A 12,636-nucleotide genomic window follows, 5' to 3' on the forward strand; every position below is an offset into this window, starting at 1 on the left:
GGCACCCTCCCCTAGCAGCCACAATCAACTCACCGCAATGCACTTCTCAAAGGCTGTGATCTTGTCGTGTGCCACCTCCTCCCGGATGGCAACATACATGTAGGGCACGTAGCTCAGGAAGTAGATGATGCCGCCACAGGCTGAGGCCAGCTTGGCCTTGGAGTAGAGCACTGACACCAGGAAACTGCAGGAAAGACTGCATTACCCACCAGCCCCACAGTGAGACATTGGTGACTCCCTACCCACCAGAGAGAAGCTGTGCCCTCCACCCAAGTATCCCCCTTTCCTGCACCCCAGCACTGCCCTCCCCCAATGGAATGGAGTGTCAGAGCTGTCTCCCTTCAAGGACAGAGGGGTCCCTGAACACCTAGTCCCAGATTCTGCCTACCAGGGCTGTGCGGTCCCCAGAGCAGGCATGGCAAATTGCTTTCCCCTTATATTCCGATTTCACTCGGGTCACAGTAACAAACTTCCCCTCAAATCACCTGGCTGGGGGAAAATTGTGTACCTCCAGTAGCCCCGTCGGTACAGTTCCCAGAACCCTCGCCCTGGGCACAAGGGCCAGTGCTACTTGGTGCCCCCTATTCACACAGAGGGAATCTGACGGCTCACCAGAACATGATGGTGGCCACAGCGTAGATGGCGAGGAAGAGCCAGATGATGAGGACATCACTGTGCATCAGGACTTTGCCGTATTTTAGGATGGCAGTGAGAGCTGTGACTGAGATGGAGAGCTGTACGAAGCCAGTGATGAACCAAGCCACCCAATGCACTGCATTGTTCAAGCCCATCATCTTCATCACCTGCAAGGCCAGCATCTCTCAGTGGGGCCGTCCCCTGCGCATTTCTTTTTGACTCACTCACTGAGGCTGGGAGAGCAAACGACAGCATGGAGAAGTCCCTTGGGGGCTGCTGGAAGTGGGCAGGTCACAGCACCATCTGCCAGCGTGCAGATGGGCCAGATTTCCTCCTGTGCTGGGCAGGGTTTGTGCTGGTGACACTCAGAATGAGTGGCCAGGTCTAGGGACAAGCTGTAGCAGAGCTCTGTGGGATCTGGACCCATCCCTGCCCAGTGGCCCTAGGAATGCAACCCATTTCCCAGGAAAACAAGGCAGGGCCTGGAGATGATAGGGCTCCAGGCTCAGCTGTGGAGTTCAGTGCTTTGCTCTCCATTGCAGACTGCCCTGTCCTCTGGCAGCCATTCCCTGAGACAGCCAACCAGCTTGGCCTGGCACTGTGCCATGTTTTTGTCCACTGCAGGACAAAAACTTTAAAAGCAAATGATAGTCTCCAGGGAGGGCACAGGGAAAGGGGACATGTAGATCTCAGGGAGTACAGCCCTTGGCAGAGCACGGAGCTTGGTCTCCACAGTCAAGGTCACAGGAGTTGACATTTTTTGCCCCATTCTCCAATATCCTGGCCATCTGCTCTTACCAGTGGCTCAGGGTCAGTGAGGGATCCTGAGTGCTACTATCTGGGAACAGCTACTGGGTGACAGAGAGGACCAGGTGGCTCGGCAGGTGGGACTGGGCCTCGTACCTGGCCTCCTCTGGGCAGCAAGACAGGGAAGATCCTAGATCCTTCCAAGGCATCTCCCAGCATCCTCACCTCTTTCAGGCGATGCTCCTTCTCTGTCACAATGTGTTGGATCATCATGGCCACAGAGTACACCCAGGATATCACCATGCACAGGGGCATCATGTGCTCAATAACGAAGAGGAAGCTGGTGGGGCACATGAAGAGAAAGGAGAGCTGGATGGCAGCATCACAGCCAGGAATGGGGAAGAGCCCCGGGGGAGAATCCCCAGGGCACCTGAGGGGCTCTCCCACCACCCAGAGAGGACCACAGACCCCCAGTTCATCAGTTCCTTCATGCTCTGAAAGAGCAAGTGATCTTGCCACCATTTTTTAAGCAGAGGAACTCAAGCACAGAGAGGGGAAAATATTTTTCAGAGGTCCTCTAACAATCCCATAGCAAAGGCCAGAGCAAAACCCAGGTGTCCTGGCTGGCAGGTCCCCAAGAGGCAGGCCAGCAGCAGTCTCAGCCCAATGCCCTTCCTACCCTAATGTGGACAGGCCCTTCTACCCTCCTGCCCTGGAGGGTTGGTGAGTCTGGGACTTCTCATGCACCTCATGCTTCATCTGGACTAATATGTTTAATAACCACTGACAGATCCATCTACCATGAACTTATAAAGCACCTATTGTCCTCCCTGAGTTTTCAGCCTCCAAGACTCCTGCAGAAGAGAGAGTTCCTCACTTGAATTACAAACTGGGGGAAAAAAACAACAACAACAACAAAAAAAAACCTTCCTCTTACTTACTTTGAGGGCTCCCCTTTGACTAATGGTCCAAGGAACATGGCATAACTAGTTGCTCATCACTCCCAATGTCACCAACCTCTCAGGTTCTCCTCACTTTTCCCTTTTTCCCAGTTGAACAGTCCTGACCTATTTGGACTGCCCCAAGGAGAAATGGAAGCTCCATCCCCTACCCATCCTGTGGCAAGTGTGGCTACTCACTCATCCCGGGTATAACAGGGGTATGGGAACATCTGCACGTAATTGCCAGGCTCCACGACATCGTGGCCAACAAATATGTTGATGAGGGCACGCTCCATCATGTCTGGAGAGGAGAGGCAAAGGTGAGCCATGTGGCATGGGCAGAGGATGGAGGGCAGCCCTGGCAAGGAGCTGGTACTCACCCTGGATCCAGACAAAGCCGTAGAGGAAGTAGAAGCGCCCACCAGTATTGGGGCCAGGCCGCCAGTAGGCTCGTCGGATCTCATTGGTTTTCTCAGTGAAGCTGGAGTTCTGCCGAATCTTGTACATGACATGAGGGGGGAGCGAACCATCCTTGTTGGTCTGGAAGATGACGCCTACGGGAATTGAGGGAAGGCAGGGAGGGCACTGGCACCACAGGAGCCTAGTGACACCAGCCAACACACTATGACAGGCAGGAACATTAGAGCTCTGCTGGCACCCCCAGGATCAATGTGTCCCCAGTGGGCCAAGTCAAAAAGCTAGCCCATGGCTATTGGGACCAGGGAAGGCTTGCATGGCCCTGGCACAGGATCCAGCCCAGGGCAGGCAGGTGACATGGATCCATGGTAGGTGAGCTATAACAGCCTCAGGACTCTGGGCCTTGTCAGGGCTTGGCCAAGATTGAGGAACAGCAGGAGGGAGAGGATGGGTACTGTGAGAAGGAGTTGGCACAAAGCCAATTCACTCAAATCATGCACGAAAGCAGTCAACATCCCAGAGCTGGCTCTGTGCCTGGGGAACGTCTGGCAAATGACATATTTTTGGGGACCATCCATGAAGGGACTGATTCCTGGGAACATACTAGCAAAGACAGTGACGTTGTCCTGATAGGCCTGATTCAGTGTGTAGTTGACAATGCTCTCCTCATCCGGGAAGCCCTTGAAGATGTCCACACTGACCTGGCAGGATAGGAAGACTAGTGAGATCCCATTGGCCCTCAAGTGTCCAAGATGTAGACCCCGCACACACTGCGGAGTATGTCATTCACAGCGACCCCTTAAGTCCCTGCTTCTCAGCCATCACCTGGGCCAGCCCAGCCCACAAGGCCCCGCTAGTGGGGCAGAAAGCCCTTGGACAGCCATAAGACCATAGAAATGGGCACCTCTGCCTTTAACATTTCCCATAAGCTTCTACACCAGAGAAGCCACCATCTCCTCCAGGTGTCCCATAATTGTTTCTCCCTGTGATAGGGAAGATGCTGTAACCTGAACCTGTGGCCTCAAAAAGGTCAAAGCAGACTTGACCCCCTCTTTGGCCCTGTGTTCTAGATGTTGAGTCCTGCCCTGGCCCCCACATGCACAGCCTCACCTTGGACATGAAGTGGACCCAGCCGCAGGCAGCATTGTCGATGGTGTCCAGCTGCTGGAGCAGAACACTGGCATTGGGCAGGGAAAAGTTGCCATTGAGGAAGCTGTGAAGAAGGTTGCTGTTGGAGACATTCAGGATCTCTGGGTGCTTGTGGAGGTCAGCTGTGAACTGGGACAGGGAGGCAGATCACAGAATCACAGAATCACAGAATGGTCGAGGTCGCAAGGGCCCTCTGGAGATCATCTAGTCCAACCCCCCTGCTCAAGCAGGGTCGCCTAGAGCATGTTAGACAGAATTGCATCCAGGCGGGTTTTGAATAGCTCCAGAGAAGGAGACTCCACAGCCTCCCTGGGCAACCTGTTCCAGTGCTCTGTCAAGATAAGGGAGAGGGAGTTGGGATACTCCCTGCCTCTCACTGCTGCACTTCCTATGGAGACAGACAGGACCAACCCTTCCCAGAACTCCTCTTGGGAACAAGGGGGGCAGAGTCCATCTTGCACAAGGAACCCAGCCTAGTGCTCGTAAGAGCAGGCAGGGTAGGCACCCAGGGACAATATGAAAACCTTCACGTGAAGAATCTATTCCTGTACCCTCCCTCTTCCCATTAGCACAGAGGCTAAGAGAGGTAGGCAGGGGCAGAAGACCCCCTGCTTGCACCCGAGGCAGTATGGTCTAGTCAGGTTCAGGCCCTGCAGATACTATCCTACCTGCTGAAGCCAGCGAATGCGTCTCTGCAGCCTGCCCTCCTCCAGGTAGGTCCTGATCTCAGGGGAAATGCTCATCCATGCTTTGGCATAGTGGGTGACATTGCCCACGAAAGCAAAGGTCTCGTTGGCCTGGGGGGAAGAAAGTCGTGCAGTGGTTATGGGCAAGGACACCCAACTCTCTAGGAAGGCATTGCCCTCCACCACTAGCAGGCACAGAGACATCTGCCCACCTCCCTGCAGGCATTGCCATCCCAATACATTCCAGAGTGGCAACAGATTTCCAATGGCACTGGCAGTCAGATAGTTCAGCCCTGGCCTCATACAGTGCACCATCCCTGCTGAGCTTGTCTGGGCAAGCATGTTCTTCTTGGAGCAGGGGTGGTGGGAGAGGAAGGATGTGCGTCCTGGCCTCTTGCACCATCACAAACCTAAGCCCTCACCTTCAGGATGACCTTGTCTACTTCAGTGCCCACAGGCGCGTAGAGGATTTTGGGATTGCTCGTCATAAGATGTACAAGGAGGCCCAGGTTTCGTTGCTCCTTGCTGGTGAAGCCCAGAGAGCTCATGTTGCCCTGCTTCAGTGCCTCAGGCTCAATTGTCCTGCAAACACGGGTCAGTCCTGGGTACAGGGGCTTTGGGAACACAGGGTACCACCCAGCATGCCCCCAAATGCCTCGGCAATGGAGCAGCACAGGTCTCCCCACCACGGAAACCAAAGGAGGAAGTGGGGGAGCTACAACAGCACCATGTCAGGTCTGCCACCAGATAAGCCACCCTGCCAGCATGCTCCTCCTGCACCTCCCCTGGCAGTGCCCACACACTAGGGTGAAAAACTCACCCCAGCCCTTCCACCCCCAGCCCAGGCTCCCTGTCCTCCCTCACTGCTGCTAAGGTGGAGGATTTCACAGCGACTCCCAAACCAGTGAGATGCCACAGTGGTGCTGCTTGGCATGGAAAGCTTCCCTTGGCCAAGGCCACATGGGCAGAGCATGGGCTCAGGGATTCAGTGTGGTACCAGTCCCAACCAAGGGCTCAGCCAGTGATGGTCTATGTTCCATTTATCACTCGCCCTGGCAGGGTGGGTTCTCCTGCACCCACTGTCTCATTGGGATGGGAGCACCTAAGCACTCAGCCATATGCTATCACACCGCCGGCGCGCCCAGGCTCTGCATCCACCTCCTCCAAGGGCTCCTACCGGTTGTTCCCACACAGGATGGGCTGCAGCCCAGCCCACAGCTGCACGAAGGCTGAGAACTGCCCCTGTGGGTTTTCACCGCCTGGCTCCTCTTCCCTATTGCTCTCCTCCTCTGTTGTGGTGTTGCCACCTGCCGTGGCGTTGCCACTGGCCCAGCCAGTGCTGTTGGCAGTGGGTGGCGGGGCCTTGCTGGCACAAGCTCCTTTGGGCAGCAGCTTAGCCAAAGCTGAGAGAATATCCATATCATGGAGAACCTTCTCCATCTCCATGAGGTCCTCAAGGAGGGCATGGAGCCGGTGCTGGGTGGCCGTGCTGTTCACCTCATCCAGCTTCAGCTGCAAAGTCAAGCAGATAAGGAGTTATCCCTGGCCAGAAAACTAGTGCAAAGGGGCATCCTGCTCATCTGCTACTGAAGAAAGGGATTCAAGGGGGACCTCAGTTATGGCATGTCCCTTTTCCCTGCTAAAGGGCTAGAGTCATGCCCAGCTGGGGCCCAGGACTTGTCCTACTGAATCCTTAGAAACTGGACAGCAAGAAGCACTAACAGAGTCTTGGTGGGGAACACAAGATGCACCCTGCAGGCAGGATGTCCCCTATAAGTCTCAGAAAAGGACACATTAGATGAGGATGGCACGAAGGAGACACTAGACAGGGCCTTAAGAAGTCATGCCACTAAGGTCTTCACCAGTAGGGATTTCTGCAGAGGACCCGCTGGGAGGACACAAGGTGCTGGGGCACCTTGTAGTGCTCTGCCCCTTGCCACATCCAACAGGCAGTATGAGTGGGTACCAGGAGAGGGCCATCATGTGCTGTCCCTCTGGAGTGGAGAGGCAGGAGAAGACTAATCCCAGGGGCCTGTGGTTCTGGGCAGCAGGGAGACACCGTGTGAGAGGGTGGAGGGCGACCAAAAGGGGACAGGCCGTGTCCTGAAGTCTGACACAGAAATCTGGGCTGGGAAAGGAGTCCTATGGTCCAAGAGCCTGGCCCAACACAGCTCCCAGCAGCTACAGAAAATGAGTCCAGGACACATCCTTGTCTTGCACTCACCCTGCTGACGATTTTGCGGGCATCCAGCTGATCCTTGAGCTCAGTGGCCAGCTGAGCAAAGCGCTCCTCACGGGCCACCTGGCTCCCGTTGCACACCAGCACCCGGTAGGCCTGCAGCAGTGCCTGCTGGCTGGGGGCTACATGGAGAAGATGCTGCAGCCCCCCTTGGCTCTGGTCGCATGTGAGGTGCTCCAGCACTGGTGCCGTGAAGACAATATTCTGCAGGGCAAGGAGCCAGCAGCATTACTGCCCCCAGAGTGAAGAGCCTCCAGATGGGCTAGGACATCACAGCACTGCCCAAGGCCCTGGTGATTTCTCCTGCTCCATTCTCATGTCCCCCCATCTCTGCACTGGAGATGGAGGGCAGATAGGGGAACTGTCCCCATCTCGGGCGCACGGTGAAGACCTGGCCATGTGCCATAACCAGCCTGGCAGAGAGCCCAACTGGAGCCCAGTAACTCCCTGGAGGGGTCTGCTCCCCATATGGCTCTGGGATATCTACCTGCAGAGTCTATCTTCCCCAGCACGAGGCTGCTCACCTCCATCTCTGTGACGAAGGCCTGGGGGTTGTAGGAATCGGCGGGTCCCGGGGTGGCACTGGCGAGGCCCAGAGCTTGTGAGAGCAGGTGCAGCAGGGTCTGCCTGTGTGAGGCTCTGGAGGGGTCGCGCAAGGCCTTGTGTATCAACCCTTCCCGCAGGGTCCTCCAGCCACTGGGAAGGCTCTTCTGCAAGAGGCACCTATAGCAGCGGCTGTCTCCAAGGCCCCCCTCTGTTCCTTCATCCCCTCAAGTATACATGTACATAGTCTCCAGGGAGGGCACAGGGAAAGACGACATGTAGATCTCAGGGAGTACAGCCCTTGGCAGAGCACGGAGCTTGGTCTCCACAGTCAAGGTCACAGGAGTTGACATTTTTTGCCCCATTCTCCAATATCCTGGACATGCAACCTGTGTGGCAACCCATGGGAAACCAAGGCACAAAGACTGGCCTTCCTCAAAGTGCAGTGGCAGTGCCAGGATGGGACCAGGGCATCCCTAGCTCCTGCTCCAGCCACCTGCTAATGTCTCATCATATCCCTTCTGCTTGGAAAGACAACCTCAAGTAACTCTGCAGTGTGGGGCAGGGCTGGGGCAAGCCACGCAGGTGTACAGGGGGAGGGAAGGACAAGCTACACCCTGCTATGTCCTCCACCTGTAACACCAAAACACTTCTCACCTCTAGCTTCATGATCTTCTCACTGGGGCCAAACCGATCCCACAGATGTCTCTCATGGGTGTTGTCAGATGCTGAAGGAGAAGATCCAAAATAAAGGTGGTACACCTGCAATGGGGATGTGACAGGGTTGGTGAGCATGCCATGGAAGAGCATGTTGAGAGTGGAGGGAGCTGTCTGCTCAGCAATGTCCTGGCATGAGAGGCAAGGGGTAAGAGGGACCACAGGGCAGGATGTGTCCCTGCTGAGTGCCTGCTGGCTCCGCATCATGAGTGTATCGTGATCAGGACTAGGACTGAGTCAGGAAATGCACATCTGCTGTTGCAGCTTAGTGTCCCTGGATAAACTCGTCCCTCAAGTCCCACACCATCAGGCAGGGCCTGTCCTGTTCTGCTCACTTACCTCCCGGAGGTCGATACTGGATCCCAGGAGGAGCTCAGCTGTGCTGTTGGGAAGGGACAGATTCTGCGTGAGGAAATGGTGCAGTTCACCCCGGTCCTTGGCTGCCCACGCAAGGGTGAAGTCAGATCCTGGCAAAGAGCAAAACAGTCAGCACAAGGTCAGAGCAGCTACATACAGCAGGGACACATGGCATGACCTCATGGAAGGGACATTTCACACCTGGTGCTGCACCTGCATGCAGGGTCCCCAGGGAGGAAAGAAAGTGATGGGGCTTGCCATATCACAGTGCCATATCACTTGGTGGCTGGCCTGGAAGCAGACAGGATGCCCTCACCCTGCTGGCTGCTGCTCCAAACCCGCATCCACCCATCTCCACCTGCACAGGAGTGTGCGGGCTGGCAGGGCACAACGCCTACCTGCCTGGCTGCTGAAGTGAGTCTCCATTGAGCTGGGCTCACTGCTGCTGAGGGCCTCCAGGCGCCGACGCAGGGACTCCAACTCCTCTTCCAGGCCTGGGTGGTCTGGGTCAAACAAGTTACTTTGCTCCACCACTTCACTGAGGTGCTCGAGGAGCTGTGTCACCCTGAAGCAAGCAGAGCATCATGGGAGTGTCAGCCATGGGCCCTGTGGCCCTACTGCTGGGTTGGTGTGCTCCTCCTCAGAGCCAGGGCACGGCCCTGGGGTGGGCCAAAGCCCCTCAGGGGAAAGCTGTTCCTGCCTGGGACAGCATGGGCGATTGTCCAGCTACACACACTCCCATCCCTAGGAGCTTCTCTTGCCTTCATACCAAGTTGAAATACATACCAGGGATGCAAAGGAGAGCACCAGCATTGCAAAGTCCCTGAGGGGCTATCTCCTTCCCTCCTCCCCGTAAACTGCCAGGTACCTGAGACATGCAAACCCAGGGGGAACAGGCTGAGATGTCCTCTGCACCTTGGGGACCCAGAAGACTACACCCAAATGCTTTGGAAGATACAGGCTGGTGCATTTTTCAGATAGGACACTGCCAGCATGAGAAGACATATGCTGCACACATGTGCTTGTACTGTGTGGGATGAACAGGGGCTGGAGGAAAGGAGAGCAGGGAGAGGGCCCAACTTACGTGGAATTGGAGTACTGTAGAAAGCCAAATTCATCCCGCTGGCCATCTGGACACAGGGACTGCATCACAGGTAGGATCCCAGCTGAGGTTAGGGGGGCCGCCGTGTAGAAAGCTGGAGCCAGAGGAGCCCACACAAGAGCCAGGAGAAAGATAAGGGGCAGGGGAGCAGAGGGCCACCGGAGAGAGACACTCAGTTCAGAGAGAAGCAGGAGCACTGCACCACACGACCACCATGGGAGGTCACACCTCGAGGCAGGAGGGCAGACGGCAAAGGTCAGAAGTCTGCTGCTTTTGCTGCATTGTCACATAGGGTCTCCCCTGGCTGCAGGGATCTGGACAGGCTTCTCCTGCCTGTCTCCAGGGTACCCAAAGAGGCTCTTAGGCCCTACTCGCCCTCTTCAATCTGCCCACTCCCCTCTGGGTGATGGTGGCCCTCCCACCCCAGGATGTTGCTGGACTTCTGACCCTTGCCCTTAGGACTGCCAGCAATCTCCTCTGGCCTCTTGGCCGCTCTTGTTAGTAAGTCTGAGAGGCACCGCTGGATTTCCCGAGAAAGAGGAAGAAGAGAAATAATATGACAGGGTGAAGAGTTGGCATCTACAGCTCTCCAAGAACCCACGGCCCCTTCTCGAAACCCATCCTCCTCCCTGCCTGGCTGCCCCAATGTGCGGCTGGAGGAGGTGAGAATAAATGCAAACTGAAGCAGTGGGGAGAGATGAAAAAAAATGAGCAATGAGGAGAGAGCAAACATTCACCCACAACCCTGGTACTTGATGGCTATTCCTAACCAAGACATTCACATGTCCTGGGGTCTGGGGTGAGACAAGCCCAGCAGTCCTATCTGTGGCCATCCCTTATGGGGTGAGCTGTCTCCAGACAATGCCTCTTGGGGACTGAGACTCCTGCAAAGTGGTGCCATTTTTAGGAGTGTCTCACCCCTGAACCTGAAGCTGTATCAGGCACAAACCCACCTGGCAGAGCCCTGGCTCTTGGCAGGGTTTCCTGGCTCAGCCTGACGGGAACTGCTAGTGCGAGGCTGCAAGGGTGTCTGGGACAAGCCTGGCCTCTCACTCCTAGTGGGGATGGTGCTGGGCCCAGCAAGGAGGGCTGGAAAGAACCCTTTCCTTGGGAAGAAGGCCTGGGCTCCACTCCAGCCCAGTGCCTGACATCTGGGTGGCAGCAAGGTGCCATGATCTGGAGATGTTGTCCTGAATAAACATCAGCTGGCTAGTTCCCCACACCTCCAACCAAGAGGTTAACACAGCAGGACCTTTCTCTTGCCTGTCTCCACCAGCAGCCCTGGTGGACTCAGAGTTAGGAGATCAGTGCTGTTAGCACAGCCGCAAGAGACAGGGGCTGGTGAAGAGGTGCTTCTGGGCACTGAAAAAGGATATCCCAGGGCAACATTACACAGGATAGGCCAGCAGCCTGGCCTGGGTGGGCTGGGAAAGCAGTCTGCTCTGACAGTTGTGCCTCAGTTAGGTGACAAAGCCAGGCATTGGGGCACTGGGCATGTTCCAGTCCACCATCAGTGTGGCACCTTGCTGTGCTCCAGGCCCTCTCTAATAGTGTCCCAACCTCACAGATCCATCCTGGCTGCATGGGGTCAGGACAAGTCACATGACAGCAAGGGAACTGCGGAGCCCTCTCCAGCCAGGTCACTTTGGGGAACAAGTGTGGGGGACCACAGGCAAAACTGGGCAATCACATGTTACGTCAGAGCCAGCATCCAACAGGGTTTGCCCCAGGAAAGAGGCAAGAAGGGACAGGATGAGCCTCTGCCTGGTCTGGAAAGCCATTTCCAGCCTCAATCAACCTTGGTCACAGCCATGATCAGCCTCAGCACCTGGTAAATCAGGCACTGGCTTTGGGCAAAGAAAACCAGATGAAAACACCACCCTGGACTGGTCTAACTAGCGCAACACCAATGGGGTCTGGGGCAGTCATAGCTGCAGGCACAGCAGAGAAGGCACAATATGGCCCACACTGGGCTGCCCAAGCTCATCTTCACCAGCTGAGAAAGAAGGAGATGACAGGGTTACAGAAGTGCATATTAGGCCAGAGTGAGTGGAGCCAGTGGGCTCCATCTCCCCAACACAATTCACTGGCAAAGGCAGGGAAAGGGAGGGAGAAAGAGGTACCCACCCATCCAACCAACTTACAGACTGGAGCATGCAGTAGAGGCATGGAGGGCAGGCGGGCAGGGATGATGGTGGGAAAGAAAAAGAAAACATGAGAGAAAAGAAAGAAAAAACAAAATAAAAAACCCCACAACACATAGACTACACATCAGAGCCAGGGTGGGGACCAGCACTCCGCCCACCGTCGCCCGTAGTTGGGCCCCGGCACTCCTTGCAGCTTGGCTCTCCCTCGCACACCACCAGGACACAGCTGAAACACAAGCTCAGACCACCGTTACCCTGGGCCATGGCTGGGGTCCCGGGATCCATCACCCCACTTCCTCCAAGTGCCTTTGTACAAAGACAAAGTCCCTTCTGATGTCATCCGAAGGTTGTTCGTGCCTGGTCACCCCACAGGGAGCTTCCAAGGTTCAGAACAATATTGCTTTTCTAAACCCTCCTGTTTCTGGACCCGCCAGCCCAGAGGCTGAAGGTGTTGTCTGCCTATCAGCTCAAACCCTTGCTGCAGCACCCTGGCACCCACCATCTGGTGCTACATCGCTGAAAGGCCCCTGCACTTTGATGTCTCTGCTGGATGGCCCCTCTGCTGGCTCTCCCAGCCAGAGATTCCCCCTAGGCCCCAGGCTGCCCCCAGAGGGTCAGAGAAGCTCCCCAAAGCCTCAGGGTGACCCCATCCTGATCCCAAGTGAGGGTGCTCTGCATATTGCCCCAGCTCACACTCACCTTCCTTCACAGGGATGGTAGGCTTTTTCTGCCGCAGCCCCAGGAGGATGAAGAAGAGCACCAGGGGGATGAAGATCTCAAAGGCTAACACCCACTGTGGATGACAAAGTGGAGGGGACCATGACACTTTGGTAGAGGACCTGGCTACCAAGGAGGAGTGCGGGCAGCAGCACAGGGGTCTCTGGGGCACCCCTCTGCCCTCTCCCAGGAGATGCTACAGCTGCAGAGGTGGCTTGGTGTGGTGTGGGGCCAGTGC

The 12,636-nt window shown here is 56.0% G+C and overlaps 1 protein-coding gene across 2 annotated transcripts in view; it reads right to left on the reverse strand.

Annotated features, from left to right (window-relative positions):
* ABCA2 (ATP binding cassette subfamily A member 2) overlaps nucleotides 1-11,683 on the reverse strand; it is a 31,666-nt gene extending 19,983 nt beyond the window's left edge. For both annotated transcript variants that reach the window (XM_062591331.1, XM_062591330.1), the window contains exons 1-17: nucleotides 11,662-11,683; nucleotides 9,517-9,628; nucleotides 8,831-8,997; nucleotides 8,415-8,542; nucleotides 8,016-8,120; nucleotides 7,340-7,525; nucleotides 6,801-7,019; nucleotides 5,754-6,088; nucleotides 4,999-5,158; nucleotides 4,559-4,687; nucleotides 3,852-4,019; nucleotides 3,346-3,442; nucleotides 2,705-2,878; nucleotides 2,523-2,625; nucleotides 1,609-1,723; nucleotides 613-803; nucleotides 34-184 (exon numbers count right to left, since the gene is read on the reverse strand). In XM_062591331.1, the coding sequence (XP_062447315.1) occupies nucleotides 34-184; nucleotides 613-803; nucleotides 1,609-1,723; nucleotides 2,523-2,625; nucleotides 2,705-2,878; nucleotides 3,346-3,442; nucleotides 3,852-4,019; nucleotides 4,559-4,687; nucleotides 4,999-5,158; nucleotides 5,754-6,088; nucleotides 6,801-7,019; nucleotides 7,340-7,525; nucleotides 8,016-8,120; nucleotides 8,415-8,542; nucleotides 8,831-8,997; nucleotides 9,517-9,628; nucleotides 11,662-11,665 (2,544 nt within the window). In that variant the 5' untranslated portion in view covers nucleotides 11,666-11,683. The remainder of the gene's footprint in view (nucleotides 1-33; nucleotides 185-612; nucleotides 804-1,608; nucleotides 1,724-2,522; nucleotides 2,626-2,704; nucleotides 2,879-3,345; nucleotides 3,443-3,851; nucleotides 4,020-4,558; nucleotides 4,688-4,998; nucleotides 5,159-5,753; nucleotides 6,089-6,800; nucleotides 7,020-7,339; nucleotides 7,526-8,015; nucleotides 8,121-8,414; nucleotides 8,543-8,830; nucleotides 8,998-9,516; nucleotides 9,629-11,661) is intronic.
* Nucleotides 11,684-12,636: the final 953 nt, after the last annotated feature.

Source organism: Rhea pennata, chromosome 18 (assembly GCF_028389875.1).
Source record: "Rhea pennata isolate bPtePen1 chromosome 18, bPtePen1.pri, whole genome shotgun sequence".
Classification (NCBI taxonomy): domain Eukaryota; kingdom Metazoa; phylum Chordata; class Aves; order Rheiformes; family Rheidae; genus Rhea; species Rhea pennata.